At 25.3% G+C, this 19,374-nt stretch overlaps 2 protein-coding genes across 4 annotated transcripts; both read left to right on the forward strand.

Moving 5' to 3' along the window:
- Positions 1-966: 966 nt before the first annotated feature.
- On the forward strand, positions 967-4,606 carry LOC126903679 (activating signal cointegrator 1 complex subunit 1). The gene is made up of 8 exons (XM_050682051.1): positions 967-1,237; positions 2,155-2,230; positions 2,733-2,836; positions 2,901-3,052; positions 3,113-3,276; positions 3,547-3,698; positions 3,759-3,895; positions 4,409-4,606. The coding sequence occupies exons 1-8, from the start codon at positions 1,099-1,101 to the stop codon at positions 4,520-4,522; spliced, it is 1,038 nt and encodes a 345-aa protein (XP_050538008.1). The 5' UTR covers positions 967-1,098; the 3' UTR covers positions 4,523-4,606.
- Positions 4,607-5,483: 877 nt separating this feature from the next.
- Positions 5,484-18,142, forward strand: LOC126903678 (PDZ and LIM domain protein 3). Of its 3 annotated transcripts, none has more exons than XR_007703570.1 (11): positions 5,484-5,994; positions 8,766-8,911; positions 9,417-9,624; positions 14,929-15,081; positions 15,161-15,223; positions 15,873-15,961; positions 17,081-17,222; positions 17,288-17,359; positions 17,425-17,457; positions 17,600-17,641; positions 17,710-17,866. XR_007703570.1 is itself a non-coding variant. In XM_050682048.1 (11 exons), exons 1-11 carry the CDS (start codon positions 5,875-5,877, stop codon positions 17,788-17,790), a joined length of 1,110 nt encoding a protein of 369 aa, XP_050538005.1. In that variant the 5' UTR covers positions 5,494-5,874; the 3' UTR covers positions 17,791-18,142. The 3 variants fall into 3 exon arrangements, 2 of the variants coding, with proteins under 2 accessions (XP_050538006.1, XP_050538005.1); XM_050682048.1 differs by having other exon boundaries at positions 5,494-5,994; positions 17,288-17,320; positions 17,710-18,142; XM_050682049.1 differs by lacking the exon at positions 15,161-15,223 and having other exon boundaries at positions 17,288-17,320; positions 17,710-18,142.
- Positions 18,143-19,374: the final 1,232 nt, after the last annotated feature.

Genomic DNA, 19,374 nt, shown 5'->3' on the forward strand with positions numbered 1-19,374 from the left:
TTTTATCAAAAGTCGGATACATTTCGGGGATCTTTATTGTAATAATTATTCGTTAATAGACAGTAATCAATTATAACGCTATTTTATTATATTAATTAATATTTATTAATTAGTGATAAGGGTTATATTTTTCCATCAGATAATATATTGCTACGATATTCATCTACTCCGAAATTTGATAATTTTTTAATCGATTTCGCGAATAATCGATATTCGGAGCTAATTTCATTCGGAGCAATCAATTAATAGTCCTATTCGGAGTATTCGTCGTCGTAGTAACATCCAAATTTTTGTAACCAGGTATTCGTAGTAATTGTTGTCGGAGTAAATGTATTCGGAGGATTTTTTTACAGTGTCTGAGTAAATGAATGTCGGGGCATCATCAGTTCGTGGCAATCTCCGGAACCCGTTGACACTAGAACAATACAATACAGCCTAAATTTAAATTTAAAATCTAAATTTAATTTTAAAAAAAATATTATAATTTCAAAAAAATAATAAATTTCATAAGTTTTCTGAATATGTATAGAAATATTCAGTAATCTTATAAAATTTACTGTAATTAATATTAAAAACTATGTGGTGAAATCCGTCAGATTAACTTAATTTTGCAAATTAAAACGGAGGAAATTACGTTTGGTAGCACTTAAACGCACCTACCCGGCAATAGTAATTTGAATTTTTGACAATGTTTCGAGACGAGGTTCACTAAAAATTATTTATTCAGAATTGCTATTTAAGAAAACTTAAATAAACTAAAAATTAGGTTTAACTAAAAAATTCAAACGTTGCTAATCATTATCAATTTAGGGATGTTATAGAAAAAAAAATTAACGGAAATATAGGTACATCTACAATCATTAATAATTAAAGCTGCAATAATTGTAGCTTTAATGATAAACACCATTGATAACAATTAGTTATCACTCAATATTTAAAAAAACATTATCTTTGTCGTACTGTATTTTGGCTTAAAAAACACATTATTTAGTAAAGTTTATGTAGTTTATATCGTTTTCCGTATTCTCAAATTTAAGCAATACATGCTTGTGATATTCTTATAATATATTTGTTCTGTTAAAACTATGAATCACTGAAATGGATGTTTTACGTACAAATATTTTAACAATAGACGGACGTCAATATAGACTCAATACAGCAGATATTGTTTCATCTGAATTAGTTGAAACCCAGAACAATTATCATCGTGATCTGTCACCTTACATAGAAGCAGATGGTATGAATAAATGAATACAAAAAGCTTATGAGTTATCAACAGTGATGGAAAAGTTCTTCTTAAAAGTGAATTAGTTTAAATTCCTTAATCAAATACAAATTAATTCATGTTCAAAGTTACACTTTTTATTCCTGGGCTTTACTTTTAAAATGAATAACAAAACTAAAATAATAAAAAAAAACATTTTATGAAATCAAATTTATAATTTTATTTATACAATGTTTAGAAAATGAACTGAAAAACCAATTGTTTTCGCATTCAGAATGAATTTTTTTATTAAAAAAAAATTCATTCACATTAATAATTACTAAAAATAATACACTGATGATGAAATTCATGAAATTCTTTTTATAAAATAGATATTGAGCTTTACAGGAGCTTAGAGGGGTTTAGCTCCTTCAAATTTCCAGAAAAACTTTACGTGTTAAGTAAAAATATGTATAGAAAGAGAATTAAGAAATAATAATAATGTCTTCTAAGATATGTATGTTGCAATTAAAACAGTAATGTATCAAATTAGAGGTTTTTGAGCCTTACACATTTTTTATTAAATAAAATAATGTTTTAAATTTAGTTACCATAATATTAAATTGATTTGATTAAAAAAAAAACCTCAAAACTCTGATAATAGTTATAATTAATCAAATTTTATTAAAAAAATATTTCAGTACAAGTTTGTTAAATCTATGGTAGATAAATGTTCTAAAAAATTTAAATGTTACTTTACTAAGAAAATTTTTCATTAATTTGCATTTCCAATTCAATATAATTAATTAATATTAATTTTCTTAAATTTAATTTGTCATAAAAATCTAAATTTCAAATACTATTAAATAAATAGTTTAAATTTTGATAAATAAAAATATATAGATTATAAATCATTAGAATAAGTACTAAATTTTTGTATTTTTTTTTAGATTATGATGAAGATAATGATGATGCCAATATATACAACGATGGCGATAATTATATATCAAAATTAGAAATTCCTAAGTTATTATTTCTCTTCTTTATTTTTTATCTAACTTGGCACATATATTATAAAAATTACCTTCTTCTAGGTTCTTAATTAGAAATTGATTTTATATTCATTATACAAAAAACTAAAATATATAATATAATCAAGTCATTATTTTTTTTTAAGGTTTAGCTGTTAAATTTTGCTGCATTTAGTATAATATTCAAATTTTAAGTTTAATAAAATTACTTAAAGTTAAATGATAAAAATTTCCTTTGTTATGTGAATCTAGAATTTAAGCCCTTAGTCAAAATTCTTTAAATGAATACCTACTCAAATTTAATATTCATCTATATAATGAACAGAAATAATTTTTAATATTTGCAAGATCTATTTTGTTAAAATATTGTTTAAAACAAATTTTTACCACTTAAAATATTTAATAAAAATAGAATTATTAAAATTTGTTTAATCAACAATAAAATTTTTTCACAATTAGTAAATCATAACATACTATTATATTGTTTTTATTTTTAGTACATTTTATGGATTGATTATTGGCAAAAATAGAGAAACTCTTAAAAGTATTGAGAGTCAAACATGTGCAAGAATTAAAATTCCAAAACAAAATGAAATTATTAGTAAGTTATTATATTCATATTATTATTTATAAAACAAAACTAATGAATAATATTTTTTATATAGTAATACAAGGGAAAGAAAGATCTCATGTTATAGCTGCTAAATCTAGAATTGAATCTATTGTAAAAAGAGGAAGATCTAGACAAAGTATAACTCATTTCATATCATTTCCTATGCTGAATGAAGCTGTTGTTAAAAATTATTTAACATTTAAGGTATGCATTATACATAGTATAAATATTTTTGAAATTTATATTATAAAGCTGTTTTTAAAGGAAAAAGTTCTTGAAAATTGTCAAAATTGTCGTGGAGTATCAGAGTCATTGTTTAATGAAGAATTAAAGCTTCATTTAACAATTACTTGTTTTATTCTTTGTAATCGTTCAGAAATAAATAAAACTGTTTTACTAACAAAGGAGTTGGAGAAATCTATTCTAAGGTATGTATGATTTAAGATTTATATAATCTTTATATTTAGAGAAAAGAAATTATGTAAAAATAATTAAAATTGTAGCTAAGCATAATCAGCATGCATTCTACTATAATTAATCGGTTTATTAGCCTATCTCAAAAAAATCTAATTCCGTCTTATTTGTATTAATTTAAGTTGTTCTAAAATAACTAAAATTTTTGAAATAAGAATTATAAATGTAAATTTTAGAAAGAACAGTTTTAATATTTGATATTATAACTTTGTTTTTAATTTTAGACCCAAGAACCTAAACACTTTAGATATTTCAATTCAAGGACTTGATTACATGAATGATGATCCATCTGATGTCAACATCTTGTATGCAAAAGTTCATAATCCTGAGTTACAATCTTTAGCTAATGAAATACAATCATTCTTTTCAAAATCTGGTACATTTTTTTTTATGATAACAAGTTTGTTTACTCTATATACAATATTTTTTTCATTAGATTTAGCTCAAAAACCCAGGAATGATAATGTAAAACTTCATGTTACCTTAATGAAGACCAATTTTGATGAAAATACCTCAAAAAACAATTACAAAAATAAAACAAGGTCTACTTTTGATGCAACACAAATTGTTCAAGTAAATTTCACCAAATACTATCAAGTTTAATAATACCCACTAAAATATATTTTTAATTTAAAGTAAAAAAGTTTCAATTCTACTTCAACTTCTCTTTAAGAGAACATTTAAAATGTTCGAAAATGCACAATATTAAAGAACAACTACTATCTTTTTATTAGTTATTTGAAGAGTATTTATCTCAATTTATATTTTAGCTTATATTATATTTCACACCTTTTTTTATTACAATAATATAAGATCATATTGGTAATATTATACACTATATAACTTATAATCATACTTATTGGTTTACAATATTCATAAAAATTTATAATCCCCTTTGTACTTAGATCAGTTATTTTTTTGATATTACAAAATGTATATACAACAAAGCTATTAGAAAAACTTCCGATTTTCAATCATTCATTTTTTAAATTTATTATTATGATATATTATAAATATCTAAAATGATACAACAATTATTATTAATGTAATCGATAATATTATTTTAATAGTTTGTAACTTTTACAGATATTTGGTGACTTTAATTTTGGAACTGTACATCTTAAACAACTTCATCTATCACAGAGATATACAACAGATTCAAATGGATACTACAAGTTTTCTTATATTGCAACTCTTTAAAATGTGCTAATAATTTAAAAAATTTGTATAATACAAAATAAATAAATCCTAAAAATATATATTGCATAGTAAAATTATCGTTCACTTGTGAGTAATATTATTTAAAAAATAACTACAAATATAAAACCAATAATTAGATTTCCTTGGCAATACTTGATAAGTAATAAAATTAAAGCTACACATATTAGATGTATATAAGGAATAAATTCTATTAATCTTAGTTACATCAATTATTATATTATTTTTTTTAATTTTCTTTGATTACGATCTGACTGCACATAAAAATTAATTTAGGGTGCCTTAAATTTTTTAAATTTCTAAAATATTTTTAAACGTTTCTATTATACATCTATTACAGAAATATTTAAAATACGATTTCGAAATAAATTTCATCCGTGGGGGATGAGTCACCCAACCGAAATTACTGACTCACCAACAATCTATATTATGTCAATTTATATTGATAGATCTACCTAAAACTATCATTCCAAAAATGAACTTGGCAACGAGTTCGAAACTTCAGCATAAAACTGAAGACATGGATAAATCGGTAAAGCAGTCAGCATTAGGCATTTAGCTATGAATTTTATGGAGCGTAACTATTAATTATGAAATAATGCAGATTTTATGGCGAAAATCCAAAATGGATCAGCCAAATAAAAAATCTGCTATGGTGATCGCCAAAAATTTGGGAGACTCTTTTCTCTTTTCATTGCGATTAAAAAGTCTAAAATTTATATTTGCACAATAATTTTATAATTAACGATAAAAGTATATAATACCAATAACAGTATGATTTTTGTAATTAATATTAGTTTACATGATCGTTGTAGTTCGATTGTATTCTTTTTAATTACACAGTAGATGCGCACTGTTTTGGCTCAGATCCCACCTAATATACATGTTGTACGACCTAATAGTTTGCAAGCTCACATCAGCCATACGTTGTATATTACAGTAAATTGTTTAGTGCGAGCTCCGACGGTGTATTTGTTTTGATGAACTTTTTTTCATAGACTTTCTTCTCTGTTGTATACACACAAACCTATATTTCATATAGGTATATAAAATACTGAACTCGTCGGTTATCGTTCGACAAGTGTCCTCCTAGCATCTGGTGACTGTGAGCTTTGTGTATAATATACAGTGGCACAGCTGCTATTTGCAACCTGTCGCGGTCTATCACTAATCCACGCACACTAATCGTTAAAATTGTTATTGTCTTGTAACATTTTCTTTTAAATTTAAAAACAGTACTAAATTTCTAGTGTTTTGTCGCGCTTTTGTCATCGGTTAAATTTATGTTTTAACGTCTTGGTGACGTGTAAGCCATTAGCCGCACGCGTAGAACAATGAGTTCTAAAAAACCAAGTACATGGACAGTGTCGTTGTCCAGAAACAGCACAACCCAGCCATGGGGAATCCGTTTAGCAGGAGGTGCTGATCTCAATACACCATTAGTCATCACAAAGGTAATAATAATAATTATAAGAGCATTTTTTTGTTGGATTTGAATTGTTTACATATTAAATAAAAAGTTGAAATTCAAGTATAACACTCGAATTTGATAAAAATTATGAGTTTAAAAAAAATTAACTCGTAAAACTAAAAAAACAATTTAAAAAAAATTTGAAAATAAACAAATAATATATAGTTGCCTTTTGTGACGAATAAGTACCACTTATAGCAATTTTTTTTTTTTTAAGTTAATATTGTAAACCCAAAATATAAGAAAATGAAGTAACATATTGTTTGGGCTATCTTTAAAATATAATCTACTCATAATAATAATTAACTTTAAATTGATAAATATTTAACGATTCAGTTAATATATTTATTAAACTAAATTAATCAATCTTTTTATTTTAATATTTAAAAAATAATAATATTAAAATTTGATACAAATGCTTTCTTTTAAAGAAACTTCTTTTCAATAGGGCCGTCAAAGATCTGTATATATGTTACAAAATGTTTAATAATTTAAATGTCAATATTTCTTGAAGATATATCATTTTAAAACGTACTACTGCCAAAAACTAAACAATTAAAAATATCATAGTACATAATGTTAACTATATGACATGAGTCCAACTGTTTTAATAATTTATTTTGTTTCATATTGTATCTAATTTATTTAAGTACTAATTGTTATGTTAAAGTTTTATGAATAAACTTTATAATATAGACTTCTTTTTGCTATTTAATGATGAATTTTTTGTGGTTTTATTATTTATCAAGTTAGGCCAATTAATGCAAACATTTCACGGTATTGGTAGCCCAAACATTTTTCCATGCTTAGTATTATGATAAATTTAGTTTATCTACATTTTATATTGAATAATACAAATGAAAAACATTTTTAATTATTTCAGAGAAAAACTATTTTACTTATAATGTTTTTCATTGAAAACATTTTTTTTTCTTATTTATTAAGGCACGTTATAACAATTGTTATGTACTAAGAAACATCCACAAGATTACATTTCGTTCAAGGGCACATACCTTTAACAAATTTTACCCACTAAATTTTAAATGCCTTAGAATGTAGTGCAACAATGAAAGATTTAAAACACCAAGCTAGTTTCTTATAATCGTATGATATTCTCAACTATTATTGAAACTTAATTGTTATATATATATATTATTTAACTCTATCCTTTAAAAATATTACCCTACTATAACTTATCTAGTGGTATAGCTAAGGGGAGGCTAAAGGTACTATAGCTCCCCATTGGACAATTATTACTATTAATAATGTATAGCTTTAGCGTTAATGAGACTATATGTCAAACAAAAAAAAAATATCTTTAGTTTCCCAAGCAAAAATTCTGACTATACTACTGCAAGATTATATAGGGGGTTCAGTAAGTAAGGAAAGGAATTTCTATTGTTTTCATTATTTGTAACAATTTACCTGTTTCCTTACTTACTGAACACTGTATATAATACAAAACCAAAAATGTCAGATTTGTAGGAATATAGAATCATTAGCTTTTAAAAAGTTAGGTATAGAAAATATTTTTACAAAAAGACTCCAATATAAAAAACCACGCACAGGGAGTCGCAACAAAATGGTGACGTGGCATACTGGGTCAAGTATAATGATATCTGACAGTGATTAAAATCACTATAAAAAAAAACGCCTTCATGCATATCTTTAGATAGTGTTTAATTTTAAAATGGTGGATTATTTTAAAATTGGTGGATTATTCCAAAAGCTACATGATCTGCTATTTCCTTATTAATATCCCGATTAAGATAAAGTAAGTCGAATGAAAAAGGGATATAAATATTATTTCTCATAAAAAAAATGTGTTAATCCGTACACTTTTCAATAAGTTATAGCATTCGGTAGCCATTTTCACCATGAAGACAAAATAAACTCCGAAATTTTATAAAGTATAGTACATTAGCTTTAATTTAAGATATATATAAAAGTGTCAGATTTTCCGGAACACTTTCAAAAGTTAAGTTGAAAAAGTTGTTATTTTAAATCTCCCCCTGTGGGCAGGTAAAGGGTCAGTTTATAAAAAAAAATATACCAAATAAAAGGTAAAGACATCATGCATCTATAAAGAAAAAAAATTATATTGATTTGGTTATTTTTAAAAATATTATGGCAGTTTTAAGTAAAAAAAATTGAAAAAATGTCAAAAATTAGCGATTTTTAAATTTGTTAATTTTTTTAGAGATTTCACCTGTTTAGGGAGAACGAGGGAAATTTTTTCAATTTTTTAGGGTAATGTCTTTGACTAGATACGATTTGTGATCTTTTGACGTATCGTTGAAAGAAATCGGTTCGGTGAGAGCTGAGAAAAAGTGGCAACAAACACAAAAAAAATACACATAGTAATACTAATATCTTCTAAGCTAAAATTTGATAAGTACCCAAAATTTAAATCATTTATATTTATCATAATTTATTAAATATTAATATAATGGGATTGTTAATGTAATTAATTTTCATGGAAATAATATTTCAGACTAACACATTAGTATTTCTTTAAAAATGATTAAAAAAAAACTTTAGATTATATGAATCAAATATCAGTTTTATTTAAACAATATTAATAAATAATTTTGAAGTTTATAGTACAATAAATGTTATTTCGCTTTATTCTGTACAATTTTGTTGAAAACAACATTTCTAACCTAGTGATAACATATATCGAGAACACACAACTATTTACCCTAAAAATATCTATTGTCTATAATTTAAAGTTTAATGTCTTTATTGTTTCAGGTGTACGCTGGAACAGTATGTGACCAAAAGCTTAGAGTTGGAGACATTATTAAAAAAGTTGAAGACTATGATGCAAGAGATTTAAGACATATAGATGCCCAAAACTTATTTGGCAATGCAGAAAAAATTACCCTTGTCATCCAAAGGTTAAAACTTATCATTTAAATAAATATTTGATAAATTATTTACAATTTGTTATGTCAAAGTTTTTACATTTATATTTAAAGAATCTGTTATCTATTTAATGTAGTATTTTTTAATTAAAATTATCTGGACAATGTTTTGGTTTTATGTTTGCTTAACAATAATAATACTGTTTATTACGTCTAGTTTATACATGATTATGTTATATTTTAATTGAAAAGTTTTTAATGTTCATAATTAAAATAAATTTTTAAGTAATTATTATAATATAATCTACAGTTATTATAAAATAAATTGAAAATTAATGAATTTTGAAGTGGAACTTTAAACTACATAGAACTGTAAAAAAAAAATCATATTTTAGTAATAAATAATATTTTCACAATGTTTTAAGTAAAAAGTAATTATATTTTTTTGGAATTGCTGTGTTAGTAAAAAATTAACAAAGTATAAATTAAACTCTACTCTAAATACTAGTTTTTGAATTAATTGAATTTTCTTTTGTAGGGAAGCTCCAAATTTTGTACCTAGCCCCAACCCTTTGATACCAGAAATAAAACGTTTTACTCCGTCGCCAATATGCACACCAATAAATGGAAATTATGGTTATGAACGAACTGCACAATCACAAGTTAACAATTTTTGTCGTTTTCCGCCAGCATTAATCGATTACAGTGGTAATGAAGAATCCAATGACCCTACTATTGAGGAACAAGTAAGTTGGTAGTTTTAATTAGAAAAATAAACTTAATATCTGTGTAAATACCGGGAATTTTTTTAGTTCAAAATAATTTACTATTGACTATATTTTGCGGCATTAAAAAGGCGCCGAGGACGCCTAAAATACTTGTTTATTTTTATTACTTAAATAAAAATGGCAACAAAAAATCTTGTTTTATCTCCTTTTATATATTAATACTAAAAATTAAGATTTGAAATTTCAATTAAAAAACAATGATATATTTCAATCTGTATTATCACCTGTCAATCATATACGCGTCTTATGACACCACCTTTTCATAAACTGGAACTGAGACTTTTATTGTTATGAAGGTGAATAAACATTAAAAATGGTGTTTATAAGTTTATTTTTAAGTTGACGTGTAAACTATTTTTAGCAACAAGGTCCAAGGTAAAATATAAATTCCCTTTAATTTTAGAAAAACTAAGGATGTTGTTCAAAAATAAACTCTGAATGACATGTATCACAAAATTAAATATTGTATCGGTTTTCCATTTATCAAAATTCTTTTTTTTGTCGATCGTCCAATTGTATTATGCAGTTAATGGTTTTCTAAAATAAAGTATTCCTATTGCATATATGAACGTCTAGTAGAAAATTGGCATAAAAAATAGTTTTACGGAAATTTGGTGACGTAGTATTTAATATTTACTTTATTAATGTATAAATAAATTGTTTATTTTTTGTATTTGATTATGATTCTGATTCCTTAAGTTTCACCTATTGTTCTACGTACTAGTAGTGTTAACGCAAGTTATTGTTAAACTTTTTTTTAATTTATCATAATAAAAAAATTATATTATTTTTTTGCTTTACATCTACAAGGTGTTTCTTTTAACGCTAGCTACTCATTTTCTTTAAAAAATATTACATTTTTGGAAAACATTTTTTTGGATTTTATTAGTTTCATACATAAATATTCATTTATCTTTTATAAAATATTTTGTATGTTTATCTCTTATATATTATATGGGTGTCAACTTAATTTTTTTAAATAGCAACATATATATTTAACTATGTTGTAAAATAGAAAATAGTTTAATTATGAAAATGACTGGTCAAAAACAACTTTTGGTACTTCGGAAGTTATTCTCATTTTTATATCTAGACAACATGAAGAGTACGGCTGGGAAATGACTAGTGATAAAAATAACAACATGCGCGCTGCACCTCCAGTCTATATTTTCATGCTAAATACTTCCAAGGTAGTTGTCCAAAAGTTGTTATTGGCCAGTTATTTTCTTCTTTATGTAATTTTTTGTTTGATAAGCTAGTTTAATATGTATGTTGCCATTAAAATAATAAAGTTGACACCCCTATAAATTATAAGAGATGGATCTCAAAATTATTTTATAACATATTCACGGGTATAAATGTAAAGCTTACAAAATCCAAAAAAAAAATTATTATTTTAAGAGAAATCGAATGGTTAGCGTTAAAAGAATCACCTTGTAGATGGATATTTCGAAGTTCTAAACACCCGAAGTAGTTTAAAACAATTACAAATTTCTATTACTTATCTTTTATGTGGTATAAATTTTTTAAATTAAGTCTGTGATTTGTGTACCATATTTCATAGTATTTTCATTTATGTTGTAAATAAAATTTAGCAAAAATATAATATTAGCCAAATAATGTATTTAGCCCCTGAAGGTATGCTGATTTAAAAATAAACTTCAACTTTTTGCATAAATACTCTTGGCAATTTTTAAAAATGAATGTCGACTAAACATTAACATACTAAATATGTTTGTTTACTTAAGTTAACATCTGTCACGCTCCTGTAAAAATAAAATAATGAACATACATAAATCGAAATTACGTTGGTAATTTGTAAATAAATTTTAGTGATGAGTAAAGGTAGAAGTCTATTATTAGAATAGTATATTCTTATATACAAAATTGACAAATTAACCGGAAGAGAAGTTATTGTAAAAAATACTGAAAACAAGTTTGTAATGATTTCTTACATAAAATTATGTTATGAACCTTATAACTTTTTTTCATTTTAATTGTGTAGTGATACTTTAGAGATATTGGTAAATTACATTAGAAACTAATGTAAGTCTCATTTATAAGGTATGATCCAAATTGAAGTGATTATACAACTTTAAAGTTTTTCTTAATGTTTTGTTTTTTTTTTCTTCATATAATTATTGGTTAAGTACATGTATGATCAAACAATTAGGTCTAAACATGAGGAAAACTAGACCTTTTCAGTTAGACTCTTTCTAATTGCTTCTATGCTGGTCCACAGTGTTTCATTGAAATTATAAAAAAATACTATTGATGTCAATAAAAATTGAAAGAATCATTTTATTGTTATTAATTATTTTAATTGTTATTAAGTCAATTGCAATATATTATATATTATTACCAACCCCAAATATCGAGAAAAAAAATGTAAGGAAAAAGAAGGTTTTTGTTATATACATAAAAGTAAATGTTATTTTAAAATATATTGTTTATAAAATAAAATAAAAATAAAGTAAATAAAATAAAATAATTGTTAATAATGGACTTGTACCTTTCTTCATACTAAAATAGTTAAAAAAATGTATTTTGAATTGAATTGTTTCCAAATTCAATATCTTATTTTAACTAATATTTCATCCATTTTTATAAAATGATTTTTATTCAAATCGTATTATTTATAAATAACTTTATAATTTTGTAAATTTAATCAATCAAATTGAATGACCAATAAGACCATTGTGTTAATTTTAAACTATAACGAAATCGATAAATATTTTTTATATAACAGCTCATATGATATTATTTATGTTTGCTTAAAATTGGCCAATGTATTAAAAAATGAAATTAAAACTTTTTAATAAAAATATAAAAAGTTAATTTTAACGAATGAAATTATCTTTATATTTAAATTCGTAACAATTAAACTATGAAAAATAATAATTGTAAATTTAAAAAATAATGAAACTAATGTGAAAAATAGTTTTATATATCAGAATATATCAGAAGCACTTACCTTAATTTTCAATAGATATTTTTTTTATGACATAAAAATGCAGATCCGTAAAAATGTTTTACGGACACAATTTAGTGAAGATAAAAACACTAAACTTTATTTTTGTGATATTTCTTTTTTGTCTGATATTCTTGAAAAGTGTTGCATTAGTTATGAAAATAAGTATCTTAGTGATCCAGCAGTTTTGTATATTTCATCACTAATTATAAGCCTTGGGCTAAATAATTCAATGAAATATCACAATGTGTAATATTTTAGGCGCGGAAGAACTTTAAAACTCAAAAATAATCGCGAAATATATATTATTTCACAATATTGGATGTTAACCAAAAGCACGCTCTTGTGATATTTATAAAACACTGGTACAAGACTAAACTTTTGCTGTTAATTTTCGGTTGATTTCTTTCAACGTGATAAAAATTAAGACTGTGAAATTAATAATGACATTGACTTGTACACTTTTGGTCATTTGTGATTAGTGTAATTTCACTTAATAAAATATACTCCGCCCGATAAACCCTGATAATATTTGTATGTATACAATTAAATTAATAAAAAATATTTTCTAGTTTACGTCTACTTTATATCAGAAAAAAATGTCTGTAATAATAGTATTGTGCTTCCTATTAGATTTTTAAAATTAAAATGTAATTTTCTGACATAGCTTAATAACACATACTTATACTCAAAAATAAAAAATAAAAATACAAACATTAAAAATAATTTCATTACAAAAAGTTATTTGAAGGTCAGGCTTTCCAATTCTATGAACAGTGCCAATGTTGAATATCTTGAGGCTTAACAAAAATTTATATGACCTTAATTATTTATTTGTAATAAAAAAAAACTATTTTTCGGTTATCAAAATGATTTGAAGAGTTCTTTAGCCAAGTATTTTAATGAATAAATGTCGATATATAATGTTGTTATGCTTTTCCAGGAACCCTACCTAAGTATATAAACGATTACATAACGAAAAAATACTCAATCGGCTTTTAGAGATCTGTCACTTTTTAAATATCATTTAATTATTTAAAAATAATCTTAAGATAAAACTATAAAATATATATTAATAATAAAATCAGAAATATGTAAAATAAAAATGGTTAATGTGTCATAATATTTCTAAAATGTTTATACTATTTTAATATGTTTTTGCAAAATGCTTGCTAAATATTAATGCATTAAATTATTTAAACTAGCTAATTAGCGAATTCAATTTTTATAAATATTTATCGTTAGTAACACTATTATTTTTCTTCAAATTTTGCCATATATATATATATATATATATATATATGAAAGTGTTTGTGAAATAGAAAGTGATAAAAAATGCAACTGGCAACTTAGTGTTCTGATGTTCCCAATCAAAAGATGTATTAAAATTAAGTATAATAATATAAATAATTGTTAAATAAATATTGATGTTGGAACTTTTAAATTTTATTCATACGTTCTGTATAATGACATAATCGTTTATTGGCCTTTTAAATTTTGATACTAGGTTATATTAAGACAACTATGTTATTGTCAATTAATAATGTTTATTCAAATTTTAACAACAAAAAAACATTGGTTTTGATTTATATTTCTACCAATCGTGAAAATACGTGTCAAGGGTTATTTTATTATTAGAAAATAATTTTGTTTAGATAAAATTGTAATAACACATTTTTTTTCATTAACGCCCACCGCCGTTTGATTATATAATGACAATAAGTAAAAACAACAGAAATATTGCAAAAATAAGAGTGGTATCATATTAAACAAAGTTCGCAAAACATATAGTGTATACGTAGTGCTATTGGTCCATGGAAAAATGTTTGGGTTGTATTGTTAAATTTAGAAGACCCTCACGTATAAGTGTATCCCGGAGTCTGCCAAAGAGCGTGGGCGAATCCTTGTGCACAAACCGTTTTAACAACGCGCGCCGACTGGGCAAAAGCTCGCAGTCATAGGGCAACTGTAGAAACCGAAAGCTACCCGGCAACCGTCTCAAGTGAGAGATTTTTTATCGCGTTAAATCGTTCAACACACAAAAACCTATCAAGATGATGCTATCACACACTGAACCAGAACCTAATGTATATGAGCCTGAAAACGCGTTGTTATGGGTAAGTTAAATGGTGAAATAGGATAAAAATGTTTCATTAAGAGGTATTATTTACAAAATTTTATAAGTGTTTTGTTTGGTACAATAGACTGGTGTAGAAATATTCAACACAACGAACACGTAGAATATTATTATCTACTCAATATAGTTAGAATAATCTGTTGTTTTTTTACAGCCGTACAGGACAAATCCATTAGTGTTGCCGGGGGCCAAGGCCAAAAGAGATCAGCCAAAGGCTGAATCGTATTTGCGTCATCACCCAAACCCTATGATGAGAGGACATCCGTCGTGGCACGAACAACCAATGGATACGCTGAGAAAACAAAAGGTATAGTTGATATTTAAGTAATAAAACATTTAGCGCGTCTAGAAAAATTATGTGTCAATAACAAGATTTTATTTGTCAGGCTACGGATAATGTGTTGCATCGGATAAACAATGAGGAATCCAAGTCAAGACCTGGTAGACAGGTTAAAACTCATTTACGATAAATTGATTTGTATTTTTTTGTGACGTCCTTTTTATTAAGTCATCAGAAAATTAACTATAACTGTAATTATGCTTTGAAAATTGACAAAATATCGCAAATATTCGGTCAAAAAAAATTATTCCAATTTATTAATTACTAAATATTCATCAGATACTTTCATACAAAAAGTGCAGAATTATTCATTAGTTTTTTTTTTTTGAAAATTTCAAACAATTTTTTTAACTATTTTATACTTGAAATATTTGATTATAACAATTTTTTGTGCATATTGTGGATGTTTACGTTAACCATGTGAACTATTATTGGTAATAATAAATAAAAAGTCGCGCTTATTTTAAGGAAGATCAAATTACTGATAATAAAACATGATGCCAAGAAACTTCAACACAATGTTAAGTTGATAGAAATTCATATCCTCTTTGGAAATTTATTAGTTTCTTAATTAATTGATTAATTTTTTTAATTATACGCCAGGATAGTTAATGCTCCTGTGAAAATAAAAATGTCAGCTTAATACTTTTTTTGATGCAAATGTGTTTTCTGTATTTCATTTTAAATAAAAAACGAATGTTTTTATAATTTATTTAACTAGCCGTTTGTATTATAATTGTTTCTTTTATTAATTACAGTTTGTACACTCGCAATTCAACACTCCAATTGGTTTATACTCTGATGAAAATATCGCCAACTCAATCAAAACGCAAACCGGATACACTCCGTAAGTCAAATATCATTATATCTTAAAAAAGTTTTAATAAATAAAAAATAGTCACAGTTGAGTTAGATATAAATGATTTTTTCACATTTGTCAATACAACTTTACACACAGTTTATTTGTTAGGCTGGTACGACCTAGTCACTAAAAAACTTTGACCTTGATTTACAGTAACCTTAGACAATCAAAAAAACAAGATCGTTAATTTCGAAAAAATAATGTATTCAAGGGTTATGTTTACACATTACGGAGGGATTGCTAGTCTATAAATACTCTGAGACTGTAGAGAGATCTGACCCAATGAATCACGCTCTCTATGCTCTCAGTACCTCTATTTTTATATTGTTTGACCTAAATGAACGTCGGACGCCTACTAACTATTTGACGGTTAAGTAGTTTTTTTTACATGATACGAGGATTGCAGTAATAGAAAAAAATTAAATAGTGAACTGTAGATATTCATTAGATATTATCAACATATATTACACACACACATACATATATATAGACACAACGCAATCATTTTGTTATAATGTCATATATGTTTAGGAAAGACGAAGAAGATAAATATGGTCGCTTTAGGTAAATTATTAGCATGAGCATGCGCAACAAATAGTAAGAAAACATATTAAATGCATTTTTATTTTGAGTAAGAGCACTGGCGGCATGATTCATGATCTTTTTTTAAATATTTTTAACTTAGAAATATTTCATTAAATTAAAAATGCATTAATCACAATTGAATACAAAAGTAAATAGGTCGTACACGTCACTCAATAACAATACACATTTAGACATCGACATATTATTCTTGCTTAATTTATTACCAAAGAACTCGTACTGCATATCTAATCTTAGTATTTTCTTTGACCTTTCCTTCCTGGAACACAAAACCAAACTGAAACATCCAAACCATTCCCAGTAATTTCCGTTATTAATCCAGCACCAATCCTATGTACAAAAACTTACTAACCATACTGTAATATAAAAAAAAGCAAATCTAACACTTCTTCAGTTTTTCTTTTTTCTTTCTAATTAAACTTAATTATATTCTTTATCATACATCTCTTTACTAACACCTTCCCTTTCTGAACTTTCCCCTTTTCTGACCCGGACCTTTAGGTACAAGAAGACAGTGCAGTTCGACCCGGCCAAGTCCGAAACATACAGGGCAATTCAAGAAACGGAACATGGCAGTCACGATCACCGTGAAGTCATTATTCCTATTCAGAAAGCATACTCTCCTGTCCAGGGATCTGTCAAGGTATGTAAAATACTATTGTTCTAAGAATGAAAATAAAAAAGGTATACATAATGAACATTTTACAGAAAGCAACTGTTAACAGCAACTACAGTCATAACGTGAGTAATTCAAATCGCGTTTATAAGATGTAACAAAACGTATGTTTGCAATTTTCGTATGATAATAGTTTTTTTCATTCGTGTGTTTCGGTTTTTTATTTCAGCGATTGTCTGCGCCACATCATCCAAATCCAGGAGTAAGTTAAATTTGAACTCATAACGTAATAGATTGTACTTACCATTACCATTTGTTACAAATTAAATTTATAATAAAAATAATCAACACTCTTAGTTATTAAGTGTGTATTGTACTATATTATTTATATATTTTTATTTCAGCGCTCTTCTCCACAACCTCACCCTACTGCACCACATCCAAACGTAAGTTTCCATATATTTTTAAAATTTTTATTTAAATATAATAATAAAGTTTTTTTTAACGTTTGCAGCATGATTATGTTTCTACTGACGAAATCCACCAAAGCGGAAGTTTCAAGCGTTTGATGAACATGGTCATGACCGAAAATTAAAATAAAGACCAATCAATAAAGATTCTGATTATTATTTTTTAATGATAATGTGTCAATATAATTGTTCATTTATAACCGTATTGTTTAACATTTTTCTCTTTTTATATCATCATATTTATCTGTAAATATTAGCAACATATTATTGTCGCTGGCATTAATAAGATTATTTTTTACTGTGACTAATATAATATTGTAACGTTATTTGCATCTATTGAAAAATGAGTGTAATATCTAGTCACTTATTTGTAAAAACGTAAGACTAACAAATCATAAACAGTTATAATAATTATGTTATATACTTTTACTATAGATAATAATGTTATTTATTAAATAAAGTCCCGTTATTTATTTATTTCAAAAATAGATAGTTTTAATTAAAAAAAAAGCCAGTTATAAATTAAATAACCAAAATTAATAAAATAAAAATAAAGAATTTGGGATTGGGCTGTATATGGTGAGAACCTGATGTTGTGGTTCTATCGGGTCGTGTGATTCGAGAGGGTTTAGAACGACAAAGACAAGTAGACATAAAAATAATAAACGCAGTACCTCTAATTGAAGTATAATAGAGTTTTGTCTGGTTTTTAATATCTAAGAAGCAACGAGACGGCAAAGCGAGTCCACGAATACCATATAACGTGATTATGTATAATATTTTAACCAACCAGTCAAAATTAACACTTTAAGATATTAATTTAATAAATGCAATCAAAACGCAAAAAAAGATAGCCGACAACAACACGGGGTTGTGACTAATAATTGTTTCTTATTTGAATTCGGTGAAAGCGAACTCTGATCTGAAAGGATTTCAGTGCTTTTTATAGTGAATGATAGTACCCCCAATCCAGGGATATTGTTGTCAGCGCTTTTAGTGATCTTTTTAGTGTATTGTATTTAATTATACATTACATGATTATTATATTAAGATAGCATATTTAACAATTGATAAATTAAAATCTATATAAATAATAAGAAATTGTGTTGAACAGTGTACATGTTATGACAGATAAGTTATTTGTTTGTTTACAAGTAATTAAAAATACAGATTATACATTTTTCATTGGTAAATGTAAGATGCGTAATGCAAAGCATTGGGTATATTACGACAAGACATTTAACTGTTTTTGCAAACCTTCATGTATTACAATTAATATACCTAATAATAGTATATTTTTATTTTCACAAAATTTGAGTTAAATTACTAATCTGAATATTGATCTGAACATTTTTATAGAATGCTAGTTTTAACATTTTAGAATATTATTGTTTCGTACAAACTTTTTTTCTAGTCAATAATTATTTATTTATGTATGTTTTATTTAATCACTATACTTAAAATTATAAAAAAATTTATTTATTTTGAAAATTATTTGCTGTGATTAATCACATCGACATAAATAAAGTTAAGAACTAAAATAATGATGAAGAGTAGTATAGTTATTGAAATAGATTAAATATATTTTAACATGATAACACTATCAAAAAATTTATTTTTATAAGTTGAATCCTAAAATTTTGTAATGGAAACAAAAAATACGTTTTGTATAACAATTAAAATAAAATACACACTTGGTTCAATTGATT

Source organism: Daktulosphaira vitifoliae, unplaced genomic scaffold (genome assembly GCF_025091365.1).
Source record: "Daktulosphaira vitifoliae isolate Bord-2020 unplaced genomic scaffold, ASM2509136v1 Scaffold_4, whole genome shotgun sequence".
NCBI classification, from domain to species: Eukaryota; Metazoa; Arthropoda; class Insecta; order Hemiptera; family Phylloxeridae; genus Daktulosphaira; species Daktulosphaira vitifoliae.